The 22,182-nt window shown below is 35.9% G+C and overlaps 1 protein-coding gene across 10 annotated transcripts in view; it reads left to right on the plus strand.

Moving 5' to 3' along the window:
- The window catches only part of ZNF518A (zinc finger protein 518A), a 35,398-nt gene extending 25,294 nt beyond the window's left edge, over positions 1-10,104 (plus strand). For 4 of the 10 annotated variants that reach the window (XM_025396888.1, XM_025396890.1, XM_025396891.1 and 1 more), the window contains 3 exons: positions 1,679-1,729; positions 2,279-2,402; positions 2,554-9,090. In XM_025396888.1, coding sequence (XP_025252673.1) covers positions 2,680-7,128 — 4,449 coding nt within the window. In that variant the 5' untranslated portion in view covers positions 1,679-1,729; positions 2,279-2,402; positions 2,554-2,679 and the 3' untranslated portion in view covers positions 7,129-9,090. Of the gene's footprint in view, positions 1-1,678; positions 1,752-2,278; positions 2,403-2,553 lie in introns of all 10 variants that reach the window. The other 6 variants (XM_025396892.1, XM_025396886.1, XM_025396894.1 and 3 more) reach the window with 4 other exon arrangements.
- The last annotated feature ends 12,078 nt before the right edge of the window (positions 10,105-22,182 follow it).

The following is a 22,182-nucleotide window of genomic DNA, read 5'->3' on the forward strand; positions in this document are numbered from 1 at the left end:
GGATTTCCTAATAAGATGGTCTCTTTTATCCTTATTGTTATGCCATTTTTTTGACTTACAAAAATGTTCCCAGTGAAACTTTTGAACCTCTTGTATTTGAAGTTGAAACTAGTGAAAACACATGAAAACTCGAGTAGTACAGAAGAGGTGTCAAATGTGAAATAGGACATAAGCAGTGTAAATACTGAGTTTCCATCTGCTAGGCATCTAAAATTTTTTGATACTCAAACAGAAAAAGTGTGTATTACATTTTAATAATCCTATTCTCAAGGTCTAAGTGAGACATTATTAGAGAAAGAAGCCAAAGCTGTCTGTTATGTTTTATTTCACAACCATTTTGACTCCTGAGTTACATATTAGAGTATCTTACAAGATTAGACAGTTTGATTTCCTCCCTCTACATATATTCCATTTCCCCACTCTTGCCCTAGTCCCTGAAGGAGAACTGAACACGTGATTTAGTAATACTATTTTCTTTTTAATAAACTCATATAATTCTTTCTACACCCAGCCTGGGCAACATGGTGAAACCTCATCTCTACAAAAAATGCAGAACGTTAGTTGGGTATGGTGGCACATGCCTGTAATCCCTGCTGCACGTCGGGAGGCTGAGGTGGGAGGATCACCTGAGCCTGGGAGGTCAAGCCTGCAGTGAGCCGTGATGGTGCCACTGCACTGCAGCCTGAGTGACAGAGTGAGCCCCTATCATCAATCTTTTCTTTCTCTTTGTCTGTCTCTCTTCCTTTCCCTTCCTTCTTTCCTTCCTTTCTTTCTCCTCCCTCCCTCCCTCCTTCCTTCCTTTCTTTTCTTTTTTTTCTTCCTTCCTTTCTTCTTTCTTTTCTTTTTTTTTCTTTTCTTTTCTCTTAACAAAGCAGTGAGTTAAAACCTGACTGTTGGATTGTAGAGCCCTTCTCTTATTGGTAATTAGCGTCTAGTTCATTCTCCTAGAAAGGCAAGTGCTCTGCTTTGCTAGTCATTCTGAAATCATCTGTAAGCCCCATCTTTGTTTAAGAATAGCAGTCAGATAATTCTTCTCAGCGTTTTCTCCTGGTTTCCTGACAGTTCCAGTTACTTTTTCAGCTTTTCTTGTTTTAGAGCCCTAAAAACCCTTCATAAGGCCTTCATCTTGCATTAAACATCCCATTCTAGATTCACATTTTACTGTATTAGTCATGGCATGTAAAACAGTTCAATAATTGGTATCCTTCTGATTAATTTATTGTAGATCTCTTAATATGTAAGTAACTCAACTTTTAATCATTCCCTCAGTAAAGGATTTCTAAAACACTAAAGTTCATAGGCATTTAGATTAATTGAAGTTTAAAGCTGAGACCTTTGGCTAGACATTTATGGATGGGGAGCTTAATGTGATTTATACTATATTTTGTTTAGCTTATCTGATTTTGTCTGTTCATATATATATAGCACAAAATTAAAAACATGTAATTTTTCTAATAATGCAGTTTGATATTTTAATGACTGAACCTTCAATATTCAGATTCCTGTTTCAACAATATATTGTTATATCCCATATATGATAATCACATAGAGTAATAGTGGTAGCTATGATTTATATAGCACTTTTAAGGATATTTTTACATATATTTTCTCATTTTATATTCACAACAACATTGTGAAAGACATAGGGGAAGTACTAATTTTTTCCCCCATTTTACAGATGAAGGAACTAAGACACAGAGGTTGAGACTTGTCTAAAGTAACATGACCAGTAAGTGCTTGAATTAATGCAGGTAGGTAGTGATGGGTATGTTCTAATCTGCCAAGGGCTTTTCCTTGCTGTCATCTGGCTAGAGTTCTAGGGATATAAATCCACATAGCAAAATGGTAGGGAACCAGAAAGGTAGTAAGTAGATGAACTTTAGGACTACACCAGGAAAATGGTGCTGCTGTTCTTTTAAATTTCTTCCTTTTTGTTCTTTTTGTTTGTTTGCTAACCTGTTAGTAATGATAAGCAGATACTGTCTTTGGTTGTTTCTGTTAGATGAATGAAGCTTTTGTTAATTTAAGTGTAGATTATCTCTGAGGAGCTAAGGAAGTAGAAAATCTGGAGAGAAGTCTGTTGGGATTCTCACAGGGAATAGCTATTAGATCAACTAAGCAAATGAAAAAGTTAATAGTATATGGATAAACCACATGTGAGTAATTGGAACTTTTTAGGATTCTGAGATTTTTAAAGTCTTATTTAAAAACTGTGTTATCACCTTAATATAAAAATCTTAGTGCTTGAGCGTACTTATCCAACTGTGGTTTTCTTTAGATGAGGAAACTGAGGTCCAGAGAAGTTGAAGCTTTCCCAAGGTCACACAGCAGAGCTGGAACTAGAGCTTGCATTTCCTGACTTCCAGATTAGTGTTATTTTTACTTCAAACTGTTACTTCTTGGTAAGCTGTTCTTAAAATACTTAACAAGTCTTTTGTATATTTAATTTGTGTTTTTGATTAACATTCCTACTTTGTGCCAAAATGAACTTACAGATACAAAATTTACTATTATTTTTTGTGATGAGAGTTTCAATTCTTTGTTTAATTTTAGGTGAGTTATTGTGGGAAAAATCCTGTATTTTGAAGATGTCTCTACACAGTATCGTTTCCTGTTTAAATTACAGATAACTTCAAGAGTTTTCAGAAAAAAAGAAATTGGGACTTTTTTGGTTAAATCATGCCATCTGAACAGAAAGAGTTATTTTGTGATGAAAAACAAACAACTTTAAAAAAAGATTATGATGTGAAAAATGAGATAGTTGATAGATCAGTACTTAAACCAAAAATTTCAGAAAGTATTCATTATGAACTAAAAAATGTGAAAATTCATTTGCCAAAAATAAATATTCCAAATGAAGTCCTATTGAAACATGAAGTTGACAAATACAGAAAATTATTTCAGAGTAAACAGCAGACTGCAAGAAAATCTATCAGTATAAAGACTGTAAGCTGTGTAGAGGAGTGTACATTGCTTCATAAGTCTGAGAGAGCTGAAGAAGAGGGTATAAAAATGTCTGCAAAAATACTCAATTTCAGCTGTTTAAAATGCCGAGACAACACTCGATACAGCCCAAATGATTTGCAGAAACACTTTCAAATGTGGCACCATGGTGAATTACCTTCATATCCTTGTGAAATGTGTAGCTTTTCAGCAAATGACTTTCAGGTATTTAAACAACACAGACGAACCCATAGAAGCACTTTAGTAAAATGTGACATTTGTAACAATGAGAGTGTATATACTTTACTGAACTTGACAAAGCATTTCACATCCACACATTGTGTTAATGGTAATTTTCAATGTGAAAAGTGTAAGTTCTCCACCCAGGATGTTGGCACATTTGTTCAGCACATTCATAGACATAACGAAATTCATTATAAGTGTGGTAAATGTCATCATGTATGTTTTACCAAAGGAGAGCTTCAGAAGCACCTTCATATTCATTCTGGTACTTTTCCCTTCACTTGTCAATATTGTAGCTATGGTGCCACCAAGAGAGAACACCTTGTAAGACATGTTATAACTTTGCACAAAGAACATTTATATGCAAAAGAAAAACTGGAAAAAGACAAATATGAAAAAAGAATGGCAAAGACTTCAGCAGGACTTAAGCTAATACTGAAAAGATATAAAATAGGTGCATCAAGGAAGACATTCTGGAAACGTAAGAAAATTAACAGTGGAAGTGATAGAATTATAGAAAAGAACACACAAGTGCTTCAAAAAATGAACAAAACACAGACTAAATCTGAAGACCAGAGCCATGTTGTTCAAGAGCATTTAAGTGAAGAAAAGGGTGAAGGACTACACTGTGAGAATAATGATAAAGCCCCTGAATCAGAGTCAGAGAAGCCAACTCCTGTGTCCACTGGGCAAGGTAATAAAGCTGAAGAGGGACCAAATGCTAGTTCAGGTTTCATGAAGACTGCTGTACTAGGACCTACACTGTTAATGCTGAAAAACAATAAAATAACAGTTCCCCCTAACTATAGTGCTAAGTTTATGGGCTTCAAGCTGATGGATGGAAAACAGCATATTGTATTAAAATTGGTGCCTATCAAACAAAATACATGTTCACCAGACTCACACTCAGGTGCTGCAAAGGACAGTACTGCTAATTTGCAGCCCCAGACTTTGGACACTAATGGATTTTTGACAGGAGTAACAACTGAGTTAAATGATACAGTTTATATGAAAGCAGCTACTCCATTTTCGTGTTCATCTTCTATACTTTCAGGGAAAGCAAGTTCAGAAAAGGAAATGACTTTGATATCTCAAAGGAATAATAAGCTTCAAACAATGGATAATGAGAAAAGTGTATCTTCTTTGTCAACAACGTCAGAATTGGTTACATCATCAGTGAATTTGACCACAAAATTTGAAACGAGAGATAATGTTGACTTCTGGGGAAATAATCTCACTCAGAGTCACCCCGAGGTATTAGGTACCACCATTAAAAGTCCAGATAAAGTCAACTGTGTTGCCAAACCAAATGCATACAGCAGTGGAGATATGCATAATTATTGCATTAATTATGTCAACTCTGAGCTACCTGTTGAGTCCTCCAACCAAGGATCATTACCTTTTCATAATTACTCAAAAGTGAATAATTCTAATAAACGTCGTAGGTTTTCAGGAACAGCAGTGTATGAAAACCCTCAAAGAGAATGTTCATCCAGCAAAACAGTTGTCCAACAACCAATTAGTGAATCATTTTTATCACTAGTGAGGCAGGAGACCTCAAAACCAGATAGTCTGTTAGCATCTATTAGCCTTTTAAATGATAAAGATGGAACTTTAAAAGCAAAATCTGAAATTGAAGAACAGTATGTTTTAGAAAAAGGACAAAACATTGGTGGACAAAACCTGTACAGTAATGAAAATCAAAATTTAGAGTGTGCGACTGAAAAATCTAAATGGGATGACTTTTCTAATGTCGATTCACCTATGATGCCTAGAATCACATCTGTTTTCTCTCTCCAGAGCCAACAGGCATCAGAATTTCTGCCACCTGAAGTAAACCAATTGCTTCAGGAAGTATTGAAAATAAAACCTGATGTAAAACAAGACTCTAGTAACACTCCAAATAAAGGCCTACCACTTCATTGTGACCAGTCATTTCAAAAACATGAGGGAGAAAGCAAAATTGTTGAATCTTCGAAAGATTTCAAAGTGCAAGGCATCTTCCCAGTTCCACCTGGCAGTGTGGGTATTAATGTGCCTACAAATGATTTGAATTTGAAATTTGGAAAAGAAAAACAAGTGCCATCAATGCCACAAGATGTGAGAGATTCAGAGAAGATGCCTAGAATTTCAGGTTTTGGCACATTACTTAAGACTCAGTCAGATGCAATAATAACACAGCAGCTTGTAAAAGACAAACTACGAGCCACCACACAAAATTTAGGTTCTTTTTATATGCAGAGTCCGGTTTTAAATTCAGAACAAAAAAAAACTATAATTGTTCAGACTTCGAAAGGATTTTTAATACCACTGAACATTACTAACAAGCCTGGGCTACCGGTTATTCCCGGAAATGCACTTCCATTGGTTAATTCACAAGGTATCCCTGCTTCTCTTGTTGTCAACAAGAAACCTGGGATGATTTTAACACTTAATAATGGGAAACTTGAAGGTGTTTCCGCTGTCAAAACCGAGGGTGCCCAAGCTCATGGAACTATGACTAAGGAGCCTTGCAAAACACCTATTTTGAAGGTAGAACCAAACAATAATTGTCTTACACCTGGACTTTGTTCCAGCATTGGCAGTTGTTTGAGCATGAAAAGTAGCTCAGAAAATACTTTGCCATTAAAAGGCCCTTACGTTTTGAAACCAACAAGTTCTGTGAAAGCTGTTCTTATTCCTAACATGCTATCCGAGCAACAGAGCACTAAGTTGAATATCTCTGATTCAGTAAAACAGCAGAATGAGATTTTTCCAAAACCACCTCTTTATACCTTCTTGCCTGATGGCAAACAAGCTGTTTTTTTAAAGTGTGTGATGCCAAATAAAACTGAGCTGCTTAAGCCCAAATTAGTCCAAAATAGTACTTATCAAAATATACAGCCAAAGAAACCTGAAGGAACACCACAAAGAATATTGCTGAAAATTTTTAACCCTGTTTTAAATGTGACTGCTGCTAATAATCTGTCAGTAAGCAACTCTGCATCCTCATTGCAAAAAGACAATGTACCATCTAATCAGATTATAGGAGGAGAGCAGAAAGAGCCAGAATCTTCTAGAGATGCCTTACCCTTCTTACTAGATGACTTAATGCCAGCAAATGAAATTGTGATAACTTCTACTGCAACATGCCCAGAATCTTCTGAGGAACCAATATGTGTCAGTGACTGTTCAGAGTCCAGAGTATTAAGGTGTAAAACAAATTGTACAGTTGAGAGGAACTTCAATAGAAAAAAGACTTCCAAAAAAATTTTTTCAAAAACAAAAACTCATGGAAGTCAAGACTCTGAAACTGCCTTTGTATCTAGAAACAGAAACTGTAAACGAAAGTGTAGGGATAGTTACCAAGAACCTCCAAGAAGAAAAGTAACATTGCATAGAAAGTGTAAAGAAAAGGCAAAACCTGAAGATGTCCGTGAAACATTTGGATTTAGCAGACCTAGGCTTTCAAAAGATTCCGTCAGAACTTTGCGGCTTTTCCCTTTTAGTTCTAAACAGCTTGTGAAATGTCCTAGGAGAAACCAACCAGTTGTAGTTTTGAATCATCCTGATGCAGATGCACCAGAAGTAGTAAGTGTAATGAAAACTATTGCTAAATTTAATGGACGTGTACTTAAGGTTTCATTGTCAAAAAGAACTATAAATGCTTTACTGAAACCAGTTTGTTATAACCCTCCTAAAACAACTTACGATGATTTTTCCAAGAGGCACAAAACATTTAAACCTGTTAGTTCTGTGAAAGAAAGATTTGTGCTAAAATTAACACTGAAAAAGACAAGCAAAAACAATTACCAGATTGTGAAGACTACCTCTGAAAATATTTTGAAGGCTAAATTTAACTGTTGGTTTTGTGGTAGAGTATTTGACAATCAGGATACTTGGGCTGGTCATGGGCAGAGACATTTAATGGAAGCTACTCGGGATTGGAACATGTTAGAATAGTTTACCATAATTACCAAGGAAAAGGAAAGTAAAATTACCTTAGAAGAAAACAATGGGTTGAATTACCGTAATGCAGACATTTTCTACTTCAGTATAGGACCTGAAATTGAACACTTAAAAAGTTGATTATCTTTCTGTGGAAGAGTAAAAGTTGTATGTATGATATTTGAAACTGCTATTCCTGCACTCAGAAGTTTTGAAAGAAACTAATCACAGCACAGAAGTACCTTGATTTAATTTTTTAAACATGTGTTCTTGGGAAGTTAGGGCTAAAGAAAATTTTGATAAAACAATTTTCCCACTTTAGTTCTTTAGTGACTCTTAGTAGAGGGTAATGGCTGACACCCCCATTCCCTCTCTTCTTCCACCAGCCTTATGCATCTAAGTGTAGCTCCTCTGGAGATGGAGAGCTCTTTCATCATAGAAGTGAAGGAGTTTCTCACATTTGTGGAGATACTTTGAGAGAATTTGGGTAAAGAAGTTAGTCTATGTCTGCTAAATATAGTTATTTTGAAGGATATTAGGCTCCTTGAAAGTACATTTAACTCACTACAGTTACACCTCATATAATGCTTGAAGAGTTTTTGGCAAGTAAATTTGTTTTCCAGTTGAACTCTGTCACATGTTAGAGATTGGGAACACTCTGGTGATTTTCTTTTTCTAAATGACGATGTCAAACGTTGCAGTAGATGGGCAGCTTCAAGAGAAGAATTTAAACTTTTTGTCTCATTGAAAGTTTGGTTAAAGAATTTGAACATAGTTGTGAATTTGATTATATTCTCTGATGATCCCCTTGCACAGAACTATGCTTATCTCATTTAAGTTGTTTGTCCACCATAAACAAATGGCCATTTTTTCTTCTTGGTTCCCATCCCTTTAAAAAGAATGGAACATAGGAGCACTTCCAAGGAAGTGGCTTTTCTTGAAAGTTAAAATTTTTTACCAAAACAATGTTCTGAAGCAAGATCATATTTTTGTCTGTATTCACTTCATTATTTAAACATGTCCAAATTAGGACAAACCATTTCGGTTAGCTGCTGCTTAGTGTGACTGACAACCCAAAACATATATACAGATTGTTGGCATTTGAAAAAGGAAGCATCAACAGTGGACCCAGAGGCAGTACATAAAACCTTAGGATAGATTCCTAAGGGACATGCCCAACAGAGTTTTAAAATGGATGTTTTCATGATGACAACAGAATCATAGATTTAGATTTTTCACCTTGTAAGTTTGGATCAAATTTTGTTGGATCTTTGGATGATGGAGTTCTTGTATTACAAAATTACGTGCTATATGATTTTTTGTTACATTGTTACAAGTGTTAATGACATTTTCATTGATTGATGAAAACTTCAGGGCTTCTTTTCTGTATATAACAAATCTGTACATATTTTTGTACCTTTTAGTTATGTAAATTTTGCACAGAAATTTTTGGCATAAGTTTATTTTCTTTCAGTTTAGTTCTGTGCATGCACTAATAAAACTGGTTGTTTACTTTAAAAGGAATATATAAGACTTTACCCATGTTATTTTCTTGGTTTTTATTTCAGAAGTAGATTTTGTTTTTGAGGTAAATTCGTTTTTCAGGGATTGAACACTATTGTTAGCAAGTGCCTAAAAAAGATGTGAAACAGTTTACATATGTCAACTGTAACAGTAGGTCCCAAATGGGCCCATTCCCCTAATAGTTTTATTTTAAAGAAAGCCATACATAGAATGCTTCAAGCTATCTTGCTATGCACATTATACTTGTACTGTTTTGTGCAGTTTGTCTACTTTCTTAGTGAAGTATTTTTTGTATAAAATGTTACAATTGTGTTTCTTAAATTGAGCCTAAGAATGGAGTTAATTGGAAATATACAGTATATATTAATGTATATGGTGTTTAAAGAATGGTAAGCATTGTTAATTTCTGTAATGAGCATTTTCAATTAAATTTATCTTAAGTTTGTGTTTACACAATAATTTTTTTACTGTGCTAAAATCTAATGGACATTTTATTCCCTAACTAGGAAATACAGATTTTAAAGTGTATGTGTTTTTTCAATGCTAGTTAACTGTACAAGATAAAGTGTGGGATTTTTTTTCTTCCCAAAATCATAGATGATATATTGTTTAAGAAAGGTAACAGATACCATAATTTTACTGTGGTTACGCTGGCAAGGTAAGCCATAGAGAGGCTTATAGTCTTCAGTGCCCTAATGGCAATAAAAATAAAATGCTCTGTTTGTTACATACATAAAACGCTCTGTTTGTTACAGAGGCATCATTTGCTGTAAATAGAGAGGAGAGAGAAGGAACTTTCCTGCTAATATTCACACTATAAAATTACATTTCAGAATAGCCCTATCAGGAAAATAATGTCAAGATATGTACTTCTTGCCTTAAAGTTTTAACAGCCATTTAAGCTTCGTGCTGCAGATATTCTAGTTGGAACTTTTTCTGATTTTGTTAACTTAGGGTTATTCTGAGGGAGGCAAACCTGCTTTGAGCTTCATTATTGCCATCGCAGAAAATCCAAAACAAAATCCTGTATCCTTTTTTGTGTGTGTGGTTTTTCAAAGAGGACTTTCCAAAATATATTCAGTAGTTCAAGGTTCTTATTACAATTGAAGAGTTAGTTTTAGTTTTGCAGTTGAAATTCTGGGTCAGGAATTGGTTTTATTTTTTCCAATTTGTCCATCTCCACTGAAATGCGTCTCTCACTATTTGGCATCTACTTAAAAAAATTCACTTTTCAAAGAATTTATCTTGCTAAGTATTCAGTAATACGAATTGAAATGTAATAGGTTTTTTAATGAAAAATGTTTTCATGGAGAGGCTAGCAAATTTTTTCAATAAGGGGTCAGACAAATAACTTAAACTTCGTAGGCCTTCTAGTTTCTGTCCTAACTACTCAATTCTCACAATGCAGAAACAACCATAGACAATATATAAATGAATTCGTGTGGCTATGTTTTAATAAACAATTTACAAAAAGGAAGTGGGCTGAATTTGGGCTACCAGGCATAGTTTACCAACTGTTGCTTGAATTCCCTAAAGTCTGCTTTCAGAGTGGGATTTTTATTAAAAAACACAAGCTTGATAAGTTTGGTGATGTACTTCACCTGTGTAAAAGAGCTACAAAGTGTACGAACTAAAATGTATGTGTATAAAGTTTCTAGTGTAGATGTATAAAAATGAAGAGACTGTAAATGTAATGGTTAGTGGGTAAAATAGGTCATTTGTGTGCTAAGAATAATGCAACTTATGAAGGGATTAAAAATGAGATAGAGCAGAAATGCTGTGAGAAATTACGTCCAGGTTCGATGGGAAAAGGACTTAGGTATAGTGATTTGAAATAGCTGTTAAGAAAAAGTAATAGACATTCTTGGGATGGGAGAAAATGGAGGTGAATTAAAAACAGAATATTATATATTAATTCCATACAACTTATCTTGATTTTTAAAAAATAAGTTTCCTTTTCACCATTGACATCTACTTCCTTCCTTAACTTTCTTAACAGAGCCATTTGGGACATTCGCTCTGTTCTTTGCCTTAGCATCTTCTTAGGATCCTTGCTGTCAGCATACTTACCTTGACCCATTGGGGATCTCATCCAGCAAAACTTACTGGGGGGATTTTTCAGGGTGGTGGTTGTTGCTAGTTAGCAGAGTATGGCATTAGTGAAAAATTTCCCCTATAATGGAGAGTTGAAATGGTTGAGTTTGATGTTTATTAATTTATGTATGCCTTGCTCAATAAGTGGAGAATTGAGAAGTAATTAGTATCTTGGAGGAAGTATTTCATGAAGTCATCTTTGAGGTGCTTTTTGACTAGTTTAACAAAGCTTCTGTTAATGCCTCCAAATTTAGGAATCTTTTCTGTTTAAAAAGAGAATAATTGTTACAAGAGTGGAAACTTTCAAGTAAATAGTGTGGAAAAAATATAACGTACATCAATTTTAGAAGTCATGATTTTAGGAGATGCCAAGAATGTGCTTAATTTAAATACTTATTCCTAGTGAAGACATTTCTAACGTGTTAGAATAAGAATTTTTCCATATACTTTAAAGTGCTTAAACCACAAGTGAGGGTTATGTTTTTGTGGCAGCTCTTGAAATAAATCTTTCAATAAAGGAGTGAAATGTTGCCTGCTATCATCAGTTACATGATAAGCTATTGCTAATGTCAAAGAATAGGAAAGCAAAATGAAAAATTTGGGAGAGAGACCAACATAATTGTAGATGATATGCTTTTAATATCTTGAAAGTTTAAAGGAGTACACTGAAAATTAGTTACCGTTCCTGAACAATTAACAGTAATCAACTGGGAAACAATAAAAGAAGACCCATTTATTTGTTTTTTGAGCTGGAGTCTCACTCTTGCTCAGGCTGGAGTGCAGTGGCGCAGTCTTGGCTCACTGCAGGCTCTGCCTCTCAGGTTCAAGTGCCGCTCCTGTAGCTGGGATTACAGGTGCCCACGACGTTGCCCAGCTAATTTTCATATTTTTAGCAGAGATGGGGTTTCACCATGTTGGCTAGGCTGGTGTCGAACTCCTGACCTCAAGTGATCCACCTGCCTTGGCCTCCCAAAGTGCTGGGATTATAGGCGTGAGCCACCACACCCAGCTGATAAGACCTGTGTATAATAAGAGGCACAAAATAATACGAGCTTGCCAAAAAACAACAGCAAGCAAAAAACAAAAACAAAAACAAAAAAACCAGACACCAAACCAAACCTGTAAGATGTAACTGGGAGATACATAGTATTTCTGAGTGGAAGACTAAATATACCCACTTGGCAGATTACATTTTTACAGCTTTGTCCCCCACCCGTACCCCTATTCCCCTCTTCCTCCAACAGAACTGTTCTACAGGGAGGATTGTGGTTTGGGCATTCATTGAGGAGCTGATTTCCCATTCTCTCCAACTGTTCCATAGCGTAAAGGTACAGAGGTTCTGTTCAGTGGAGGGTTGGAGTGAGCTTCAAAAACTTACTACACACCATTATAAGAGGCCTGAAGTAGGGTTTTTCAGAGATACAGAACCAATGTAAGAAGTCTTGTCTTGAGGGAATTGGGTTATGTAATTATGGAGGCTGAGAAGTCCCACACTAGGCTGTTTGCTAGCTAGAGACCTAGTGATGGTGGTAGCATGACTCAGTCCAAGTCCAGAAGCTTCAGAACCAGGAAAACTGATGGCGTAACTCTCAGACTGAGGTAGAAGTCCTGAGAACCAAGGGGCCATGGGTGTAAGTCCCTGAATCCAAGTGCCTGAAAGCCTGGAGTTCTGATGTCCAAGGGCATGAGAATAAAGCTGTCTCAGCTCCTGGGGTGTGCGGTTGGGGTTGAGGGGAGAAGATTCAGGGAAGTAGAATTAGCCTTTTCTCTTTTCCTTCTGTCCAGGCTTCTAGCTGTTTGGATTGTGCCTCAGTCACATTGAGGGCACATCTTCCCCATTCAGTCTGATGACTCACATGCCAGTCTCTGAAAACACTCTCAGACACACCCAGAAATAATGGTTTACCAGTTCTCTAGCTGTTCCTTAATCCATTCAAGTTGACAGTGAAAATTAACTCTCACAGAACCTGACTTTATTTGTAACAGACTTCAGAGTATTGTAGAAAACAGTAGAGCAGTCAGTAACAGTGGAGGTTGAGCAGTCAGTAACAGTGGAGGTTAAACAGTTGCCAGGTCATTCCAATAGATAACCAGAAGCTTCAAGAACGGATCAGGGAGGCCAGGCACCGTGGCTCACGCCCGTGATCCCAGCACTTTGGGAGGCCGAGGCGGGCGGCTCACAAAGTCAGGAGATGGAGACCATCCTGGCTAACACAGTGAAACCCCATCTCTACTAAAAATACAAAAAATTAGCTGGGCGTGGCAGCGTGCACCTGCAGTCCCAGCTACTCGGGAGGCTGAGGCAGGAGGATGGCGTGAACCCGGGAGGCGGAGCTTGCAGTGAGCTGAGGTTGCATCACTGCACTCCAGCCTGGGCGACAGAGTGAGACTGTCTCAAAAAAAAAAAAAAAAAAAATCAGGGAAAGAGACAACCTAGATAAAACTACGGACATCCCTTGTGATCAGGAAGACTGTGTGCATACTGAAGGCTGTCAACTCAGAAGAGTGACCAGAGAGAACTTCGAAACTGCAAGTTCCTGGCCAAATGCAGGGAAAACTTGTAAACTCCCTAAGTAGTGAAAGCAGTCTTCAAGCCATACATTAATTAGTCAAGCCAAGTCACTAAAGGGAAGATGATCAGTGTGCAGAGATCCTATGTTACCTAAAATGTCCAGTTTCAACACAAAAATTGAGATATGCAAAGAAACAGAAAAGTATGTGTCCCATATGACAGAGAAATGTAGGAAATATAAAGTTGTTTTGAGGGATACCAAATTTAGGATAAATGCTAAACAGCTGTTATATGTTCAGAGGCTTGGTGCAGTGGTTCATGCCTGTAATGCCAGCAGTTTGGGGGGCTGAGGTGGGTGGATCGCTTGAGGCCAGGAATTTGAGACCAGCCTGGCCAAAATGATGAAACCCCGTCTCTACTAAAAATAAATCAGCCAGGCATGCTGTTGGGTGCCTGTAGTCCCAGCTACTCAGGAAGCTGAGGCAGGAGAATCGCTTGAATCCAGGAGGCAGAGGTTGCAGTGAGCCGAGATCGTGCCATTGCTCTCCAGCCTGGTAGACAGTGAGACTCCACCTCAAAATAAATAAATAAATAAACCCAAAGAACTAAAGGAAGCCAGGTGTAAAGAATTAAGGAAAGTATTCTAATGTCTCACCAAGTAGAGAACATAGAGAATTTTTTTTTTTAAGAACTAAATGAAAATTCTGGAGTTGAAAAGTATGATAACTACAATTTAAAAAGTTACTAGAAAGGCTCAATACTAGATTTGAGCTGGTAGAAGATAGAATCAGCAAACCTGCAGATAGATTGGTAGAAGACATGCAATGTGAAACAGAAAAATAAGTTTGAAGAAAAAATGTTCCTCACACTATGTACACAAAAATGAACTTAAAATGGACCATAGACCTAAATACAAGCAAAAACTGTAAAACTCTTACAAAAAATATAAACAAATATTTGTAATCATTCTCTAGGCAAAGCTTTCTTAGCTATTACACCAAAAACAAAAACAAAAATGCAATAGATAATTTGTTTTAAAAGACAGCATTTTTATTACAGGAGATTGTAAAACTAGTCTGTTTTATCTGTTTCAGATTAATTTCAAGTTAATTTCAATAGTGAAAAATTTGCTCTGTATACTTTCATTCTGCCCATGCTGTTATTGTCACAAACTATATCTTTATAACAATTATGTGTCATCAACATAGTTTTATAATTATGCAGTTTTAAAAATCAGATAGGAGGGAAGAACAAGAGTTACAAACAGATATACATTGTCTTGCTGCTCCAAAAGGCCCCATGCACAAGGGCAACGTGCTTATTCTGTTGGAGTCAGAGTGAGAGGCCCAGAGGTTGCACCTCACTTGGCTGCTCACTGGGTCTTGGATGCAGGGTTCAACCACTTGGCCAATGGGAATGGTGTGCCAGGATCTGCTCCTTTATTTTATTTTTTGCTCACCACATAGGAATTGAGATGCACCCTTAAATAAAGCATTTGTGTTCCAAGTTAAAAAACTCTTTTATGTTTATTTGTGCTGGTGAATATATTTATCTTTCCAGTGTTTTTTGTTTTGTTTTGTTTTTGTTTTTTTCCTTCGTGTGGGTTCGAGTTACTGTCTAGGGTTCTTTCATTTTAACTTGATACTCCCTTTAGCTTTTTTTTTTCTTGTAGAGCAATTCTGCTAGCAACAAACTCAGTTTTTGTCTGTCTATGAATATCTTAATTTTTCTTTTTAAAAGAATAGCTTTGCTGGATATAGAATTTTTGGTTGACAGATTTTTTGTTTTTTTTTAAATTTTCCATTCAACACTTTTAGTATGTCATCCCATTGCCTTCTGGCATCCGTGATTTCTAATGAGAAATCAGCTGTTAATTCTCCTGATGTCCTTTGGATGTGATGACTCACTTCTTTCTCTCTTGCTGCTTTCAAGATTCTCTTTTTGTCCTTGTCTTTCAACAGTTTGATTATAACGTGCCAGTATCCATATCTTTGAGTTTATGTTATTTGGAGGTTCTGGAGCTTTGTAGAATGGTAGATTAATGTTTTTCATTAAATTTCTTTTTTATTTCATTAAATTTGGGAGGTTTTCAGTTATTCAAATATTCTTCCTGATGAATTATCTTTTTTCTCTCTGAGACTCATCTTATGCATATGCTGGTATTGTTACTGTTTATTTTAGAAAGGCAGGTTCTTGCTCTGTTGTCCAGGCTGGAGTGTAGTGGTACAGTCATGGCTCACTGCAACATTGAACTCCTAGGCTCAAGCATTCCTTCCACCACAACCTCCCAAATAGCCCAGCTAACTTTTAAAAAATTTTTTGTACAGATAGAATCTTGCATGTTGCCCAGTCTGGTCTTGAACTCTTGGCCTCCAGGGATCCTCCTACCTTGGTCTCCCAAAACACTGTGATTACAGGTGTGAGCCACTGTGTTTGGTCATATGCTGGTATTCTTGATGATATCTTACAGGTCTTTCAGGCTCTGTTCATTTTTTGGTTTTCTTTCTGTTTCTCAGACTGTATGCCAACTGATCAGTCTTAGAGTTCACAGATTCTTTGTTTTGCCTGCTTACATCTACTGTTGAGCCCTTTTAGTGAATTTTTATTTCAGTTACTGTGCTTTTCACCTGTAGAATTTCAATTTGATTCTTTTAATAATTTCTATCCCTTTGTTGATGTTCTCTATCTGGTTGAGCTGTATTTCTCTTTAGTTCTTTAAACATGGTTTGTTTTAGTTCGTTGAACATATTTAAGATAACTGAGTTGAAGTCTTTGTTCAAAATGTACAATACCTTAGGGATAATTTCTGTTGATTGCTTTTTTTCTCTATGTATGGGTCATACTTTCCTCTTTGCATGTCTCATTTTTTTGTTGTTGAAGAATTTAAAAGTGTGAATTTTGTAATGTGGCAACTGAAAATCAGATTCTCCCCTCCGATCTCTCAGGTTTGTTATTCTTACCGTGTTTTATTCTTGTTGTCTAGTGACTTTTCTGAACTGATTTTGTAATGCTTGTATTCTTTGCCATTTGTGGCCATGAAAGTCTTTGTTCTGTGAGTTTAATGGTCAACTAATAAGTAGACAGAGATAAACTCTTGGAATGAATAAATCTTCCAGTGTTTGCTAAGGGACTTGTGTGTTTTCATGACACATCTTCAACATTCAGCCAGGTGGCTTACAACTCTACCTTCACCTTCAGCCTCCAGGGTGGCCATTGTGAGAGTTTAGGGCCTTCTCACATCTTTTCTTAGCACACATACGGCCCTGGGCATGAGTGTGACCTTCTAAATTCTCAGGAATATGTTAAAGCTTTCCAAAGTCCCTGTGGACATCTCATTTCCCAGGCTTTTCTTCCAAGCTTTTTGGTTATTCTGTTGCCTGTCCCAGTTGTTGTCTGTCAGCCCAGGCAGCAGCAATTAAAGCATTTGCCTGCTAATATTTTAAACATTACCCCCCTAGTTAGCAACTTTAGCTCTGGACCAACTCCAAGTTAGGCAAAATAAAGACAGGCCTTCTGAGGTGGTCTTCCAGGGAGCCACAGACAGGTCAGTATAAATAGTTAAAGTATTTTGTGACTGAAGTCTGTTTTTCCTCTAATACTGGGAATGAGGGCTGTTATTTTCAGGGCTGTTGCTGAGGTAAGGAGTGGAGAATGAGACGAGAGTGACTTAAAATACCACTAAGCTGTTGTTCTGAGATTCAGCCATTTTTCTTGGGTAAGCACTTCCTGGGATGCTGAAAGCTTTTGATTAGTTTCTAAAGTTCCAAAAAAGTTGATTCTGACAGTTTCTTTGCCAGACTTTTAATTGCTTTTATGTTAGGGCAGAGTTTCAAAGTCTTTACTCTGCTCTTTTCACTGACACCACATTATAGATAAATTTAACTTCATTGAAATTTGAAAAAAATTATTGCTTCAATGGATATCATCAAGAAAGTGAAGACAACCCACAGATTGGGAAGAAATGTTGTATATCATACATCTGATTATGCATTTTAATTTAGAATAATGAACCCTTACAACTTAGAAGACATGTAACCCAATTTAAAGTGGGCAAAAGATCTGAATAGAATTTCTCTAAAGAGGATATGCAAATAGCCAAAAAACACCTGAAAAGATGCTCAACATCATTAGTCATTAGGGAAATGAAAACCAAGATCACGTGAGATACCACTTTATACCCTCTTGGATGGGTGTTGAAAAAATAAAAACCCAGGTGATGAGGCCAGGAAGAGTTTGGAACTCTCATACACTGTTGGGAAAGCAAAATGGTACAGTCATCTCAGAAAACAGTATGGGACTTTCTCAATAGGTTAAATGTAATGTTACCCTGTGGCCCAGAGCTGCTTCTCCTAAGTGTATACCCCAAATAATTTAAAACAGGTGTTCACACAAAAATTTATACAAGGATGTTCATAGCAGTATTATTCATAGTGGCGTAAAGTGGAAACAACCCAAAGTCCATCAACTGATGAATATATAAATAAATGTGATATATATGTACAATTGAATATTATTCAATCATAAAAATAAATGAAGTAGTAATTTATGCTACAACTTGGATGAATGTTGGAAACATTAGGTTAAGTGAAGGAAGCCAGTAACAAAAACATATGAGTTCATTCATATGAAATGTCAACAATAGGCACATTTACAAAGAATGAAAGTAGATTAGTAGTGGTTGCTTAGAGCTAAAAGCGTTTAAAGGAAATACATAGGGGACTGCTAAAGGACAAGGAGTGATAAAAATGTTCTAAAATTGTGATAGTTATGTAATTCTGGGAATTTACTAAGAAACCATTGAAGTGTACATTTTATATGTGTGAATTATATGGTATGCAAATGATATCTTAGTAACACACAGAGACATGTATAATGTGGGACACTATTAAGGGCAACATACGTGTAATGAAAATTTTTTTAAGTAGTCAAAGAAATAATGACTAGAAACTTCCCAAGTTTGGTGAAAAACATATTTCCAGAAGCTCAACATACTCCAAGTAGGATAAATGCAGAGATTCATAAGTAGACATGTTATTGTCAGAATGTTGAAAGACAGAAAAAAAATCTTGAAATTATCAGGAGAAAAATGATGCATGGAATCCCCAATAAGATTAATAGTTGACTTCTCAGCAAAACCAAGGAGGCTAAAGGGAAGTGGATAACATATTCAAAGTTTTGAAAGAGAAACAAAACTGTCTTTCAAAATTGAAAGCAAAATGGGTATTTCAAATAAGCAAAATGGGAATTCATTGGTTGCAAACCTACCTTTCAGCAAATACTAAAAGTTCGTAAAACTGAAAGCAAATGACACCAGACAATAATTTGAATTCACAGGAAAAAAGAAAGACATTACATAATAGTAATTAAGTATAAAAGAGAATATAATTGCATCTTCATTTTCCTTTCTCTTATTTAAAAGGCAATCAAATAAAGCATTATGCATATCATTGTATTTTGGGGCCAATAATGGAAATGTTGTAACAATACAAGGAAAGTAGATGGGAACAAAGCTATTTTGCAGTAAGGAAATGACACCAGATAGTATCTCAAATCCACAGGAAGAAGTGAAAAAAGTCATAATAGTAAATAAGAAGGCTCATATGAAAAACTATAAACACGTACTTGTTCTTTTTAAATTACCTTTAAAAGACAAAAAATTATATAATAAGTATAACAATTTATTCTTGGGTGTGTAACATGTAAACCTATTGTGTATAACAATAATAGGGTGGGGGAGGGAATAGAACCATATAGTAGTAAAGTTTTGATATTTCACTGGAATTAAGTTTGTATTTATCTGAAGTAGATTCTGATAAAGATGTATATTAGAAGCCCTAGAGCAACCACTAAGAAAATTCCTCAAAACATCATTAAAGGAATTAAAATTTATTTTAAAATAGCCAAAGAAGACAGTAAAGGAGAAACCAATTAACAAAAAAAGAATGAGACCTATAAAAAACAAAAGCACACTGGTAGACATAAATCCAACCATATTAATATAACATTAAATGTGAATAGATTAAGCAGTCCAATCAAAAGACAGAAATTTTCAGACTGGATAAATAACATTCATATGCAGTAAACTCTCCATGTCTGTAGGGTCTACATCTGCAGATTCAATCAATCATGGATCAAAAATGTAGTTAGGCATATGATGGTTGTGTCTGAACATGTGCAGACTTTTTTTCTTATTCCCTAAACAATACAGTATAGCAACTATTTAGATAACGTTTGCATTGTGTTAGATATTATAAGTAATCTGGAGATTAAAGTATAGAGGAGGATATTTGTAGGTTATATGTGAATACTATGCCATTTTTACATAAGGGACTTGAACATCCGTAATTTTGGTTTCCACAAGAGGTTCTAGAACCTCTTGGTGGCTAGCCCCCATGGAGGCTAAGAGAGAACTGTTTATATTATGGAAATTGGCAGCAGATACAAACCAGGGCTTTTTACAACCCCTGACCAAGAAAGCTGATTTCACCAGCACCCTCTGTGGAGATCACAGTTCTAGTTTTTGTCCCTTGAATCTGAACAAATCATTCTGTCTACAGGAGTTACACTTTAGACTCAAAGATATTAATAGGTTGAAATTTTAAAAATGGAAAAACATGTTGTCTCAGTCATTTTGGGCTGCCATAACAAAATACCATAGACTGAGGGGATGAAACAACAAAAATGTATTTTCAAAAAACATTACTAGATATAAAGAGGGAAATTTTATAATAAAAGTGTCAACTTATCAGGAAGCTATAACAATTTTAAACACATATGCATCAAATAACAGAACCACAAAATCCATGAAGCAAAAACTGACAGAATTGAAGGGAGAAGTAGACAAATAAAGAATAATAGTTGGAGACTTTGATACTCCACTTTGCATAAATGAATAAAATAACAACAAAAGATTGGCAAGGAAATAGAAAGCTTGAACAGCGCTACAAAGCAACTAGAGCTACTATATCTGTGAAATCCACTCCAAAACAGCAGAATAGATACTCTTTTCCAAAGTACATGGAACATTCTCCAGGATATACCATATAAAACAAGTCTCAATGAATTTGAGAGGATGGGAATGATACAAAGTGTGTTCTCCAACCACAATAGAATTAAATTAGAACTTAAAGGAAATTTTGAAAATTCATAAATATGTGGCAATTGAACAATACTCATAAATAATCAATGAGTCAAATAAACTCTCTTGAGGTTAATAAAAGAAAAAACCTACAAAACCTTGTGAGATGTGACTAAAGCAGTGCTTAGAGGGAAATTGATATCTGTGAGTACATTTAAAAAATAAAAAAACTTAGTGCCACAGAACTGTACACTTAAAAATGGCTAAAATGGTAAGTTTTATGAATATTTACCACAATAAACAAGAAGAAAGATTTAAAATTAATAACATAACTTTATACCTTAAGGAACAAGAAAAAAAGAGCAAATTAAACCCAAAGCAAGCAAAAGGAAGAGAACCATAAAAATGAGGTGGAAGGAAATTGCATTGAGAATAGATAATAGAGAACATGAAGGAAACCAAAATTTGGTTCTTATCAAAGATCAACAAAATTGACAAGGTTTAGCTGGACTGGCTGAAAAAATAAAGAGAGAAGACTCAAATTACTAAAATCAGAATGAAAGAGTGGACAATACTACTGCCCGTGAAAAATGAAAATGAATCTAAGGGAATACTATGAACAATTGAATGCCCAGTAATTAGATGACCTAGATGAAATTGACAAATCCCTAGAAAGATACAAAAACTATTACAAAAATGGCTCAAGAGGAAATATAAAATCAGAAGAAACCTATGGCAAGTAAGGTATTGAAATTATTCCCCCAAAATTGTAAGAAAAAGCCAGGTTTAGATGACTTCAGAATTCATTAGTAAACTCTACCAAAAAAAATCATAGATAGATGGATAGATGATAGATAGAAGAAAGAAAGATGATAGATAGATAGATAGATAGATAGATAGATAGATAGATAGATAGATAGATAGATCGATCCCAAATGCATATACTGGTGCCTTAACCTCCAATTAAGGTATTAGGATGTGGGACCTTAGGGAGATACTTAAGTTTAGATGAGGTCATGAAGATAGAGCCCTCACAGTGGAATTATTGCCCTTATAAGAAGAGTAAGAGACCAAAATTTTTTTTCTCTGCCATGAGGATACAACAGGAAGTCACCATTTGTAAGGCAGGAAGAGGGGCCTGACTAGAACCCATCTATCCTGGCCACCTGGTCTCAAACTTCCCAGCTTCCATAACTGTGGGAAATAAATGCCTGTTGTTTGAGCCACTCAGTCTACAATATTTTGTTATAGCACGCAGAGCTGACTAAGAAATGTACACTTCCCAACTCATTCTATGAGGCAAGACAAAGACATCTAAAGAAAGCTTCCTTATGAATGTGGATGCAATGAAAACTAGTAAATAAAGCCTGGGGACAGATAAAAATAAATCACTGCAAGACATTAGTATCTGGGCCACCACTTTGTACTTGGGGCAATTCATGCCTTACATACCCACAGGATGGGTTCTCATTGTCTGCTGGGTAATGAGTAATCTGGTCCCAAAACCTCGTCTTTACTTCTTGCTTTCTTGGACTACTTTAGGTACTAACTCTGTCAATTGAGTCTTCTGGATAAGATGCTGACATGGAGTTTGGAATGCAAGAGGTTTATTGGACAGTAATGCTTGGGAAAATTTAAAGGGGAGGGAGGAGAATTGAGTAAGAAAAGCCTGCAAACCATAAGACAGGTCTGATAACTGGGGAAAGAAAGGGGTTGGTGAGTGGAAACTGCATTGGTTATAGAGAGTCTCAGATTGTCATGCATCTCATATACAGTCAGCCAACCCAATGGGTACTTCAGGTCAAAGTCTTTTAGAAGAATTCCATGTTGATCAAAAATGTAGACTGAAGGGTACTCAGGA

Source organism: Theropithecus gelada, chromosome 9 (genome assembly GCF_003255815.1).
Source record: "Theropithecus gelada isolate Dixy chromosome 9, Tgel_1.0, whole genome shotgun sequence".
Taxonomy (NCBI): domain Eukaryota; kingdom Metazoa; phylum Chordata; class Mammalia; order Primates; family Cercopithecidae; genus Theropithecus; species Theropithecus gelada.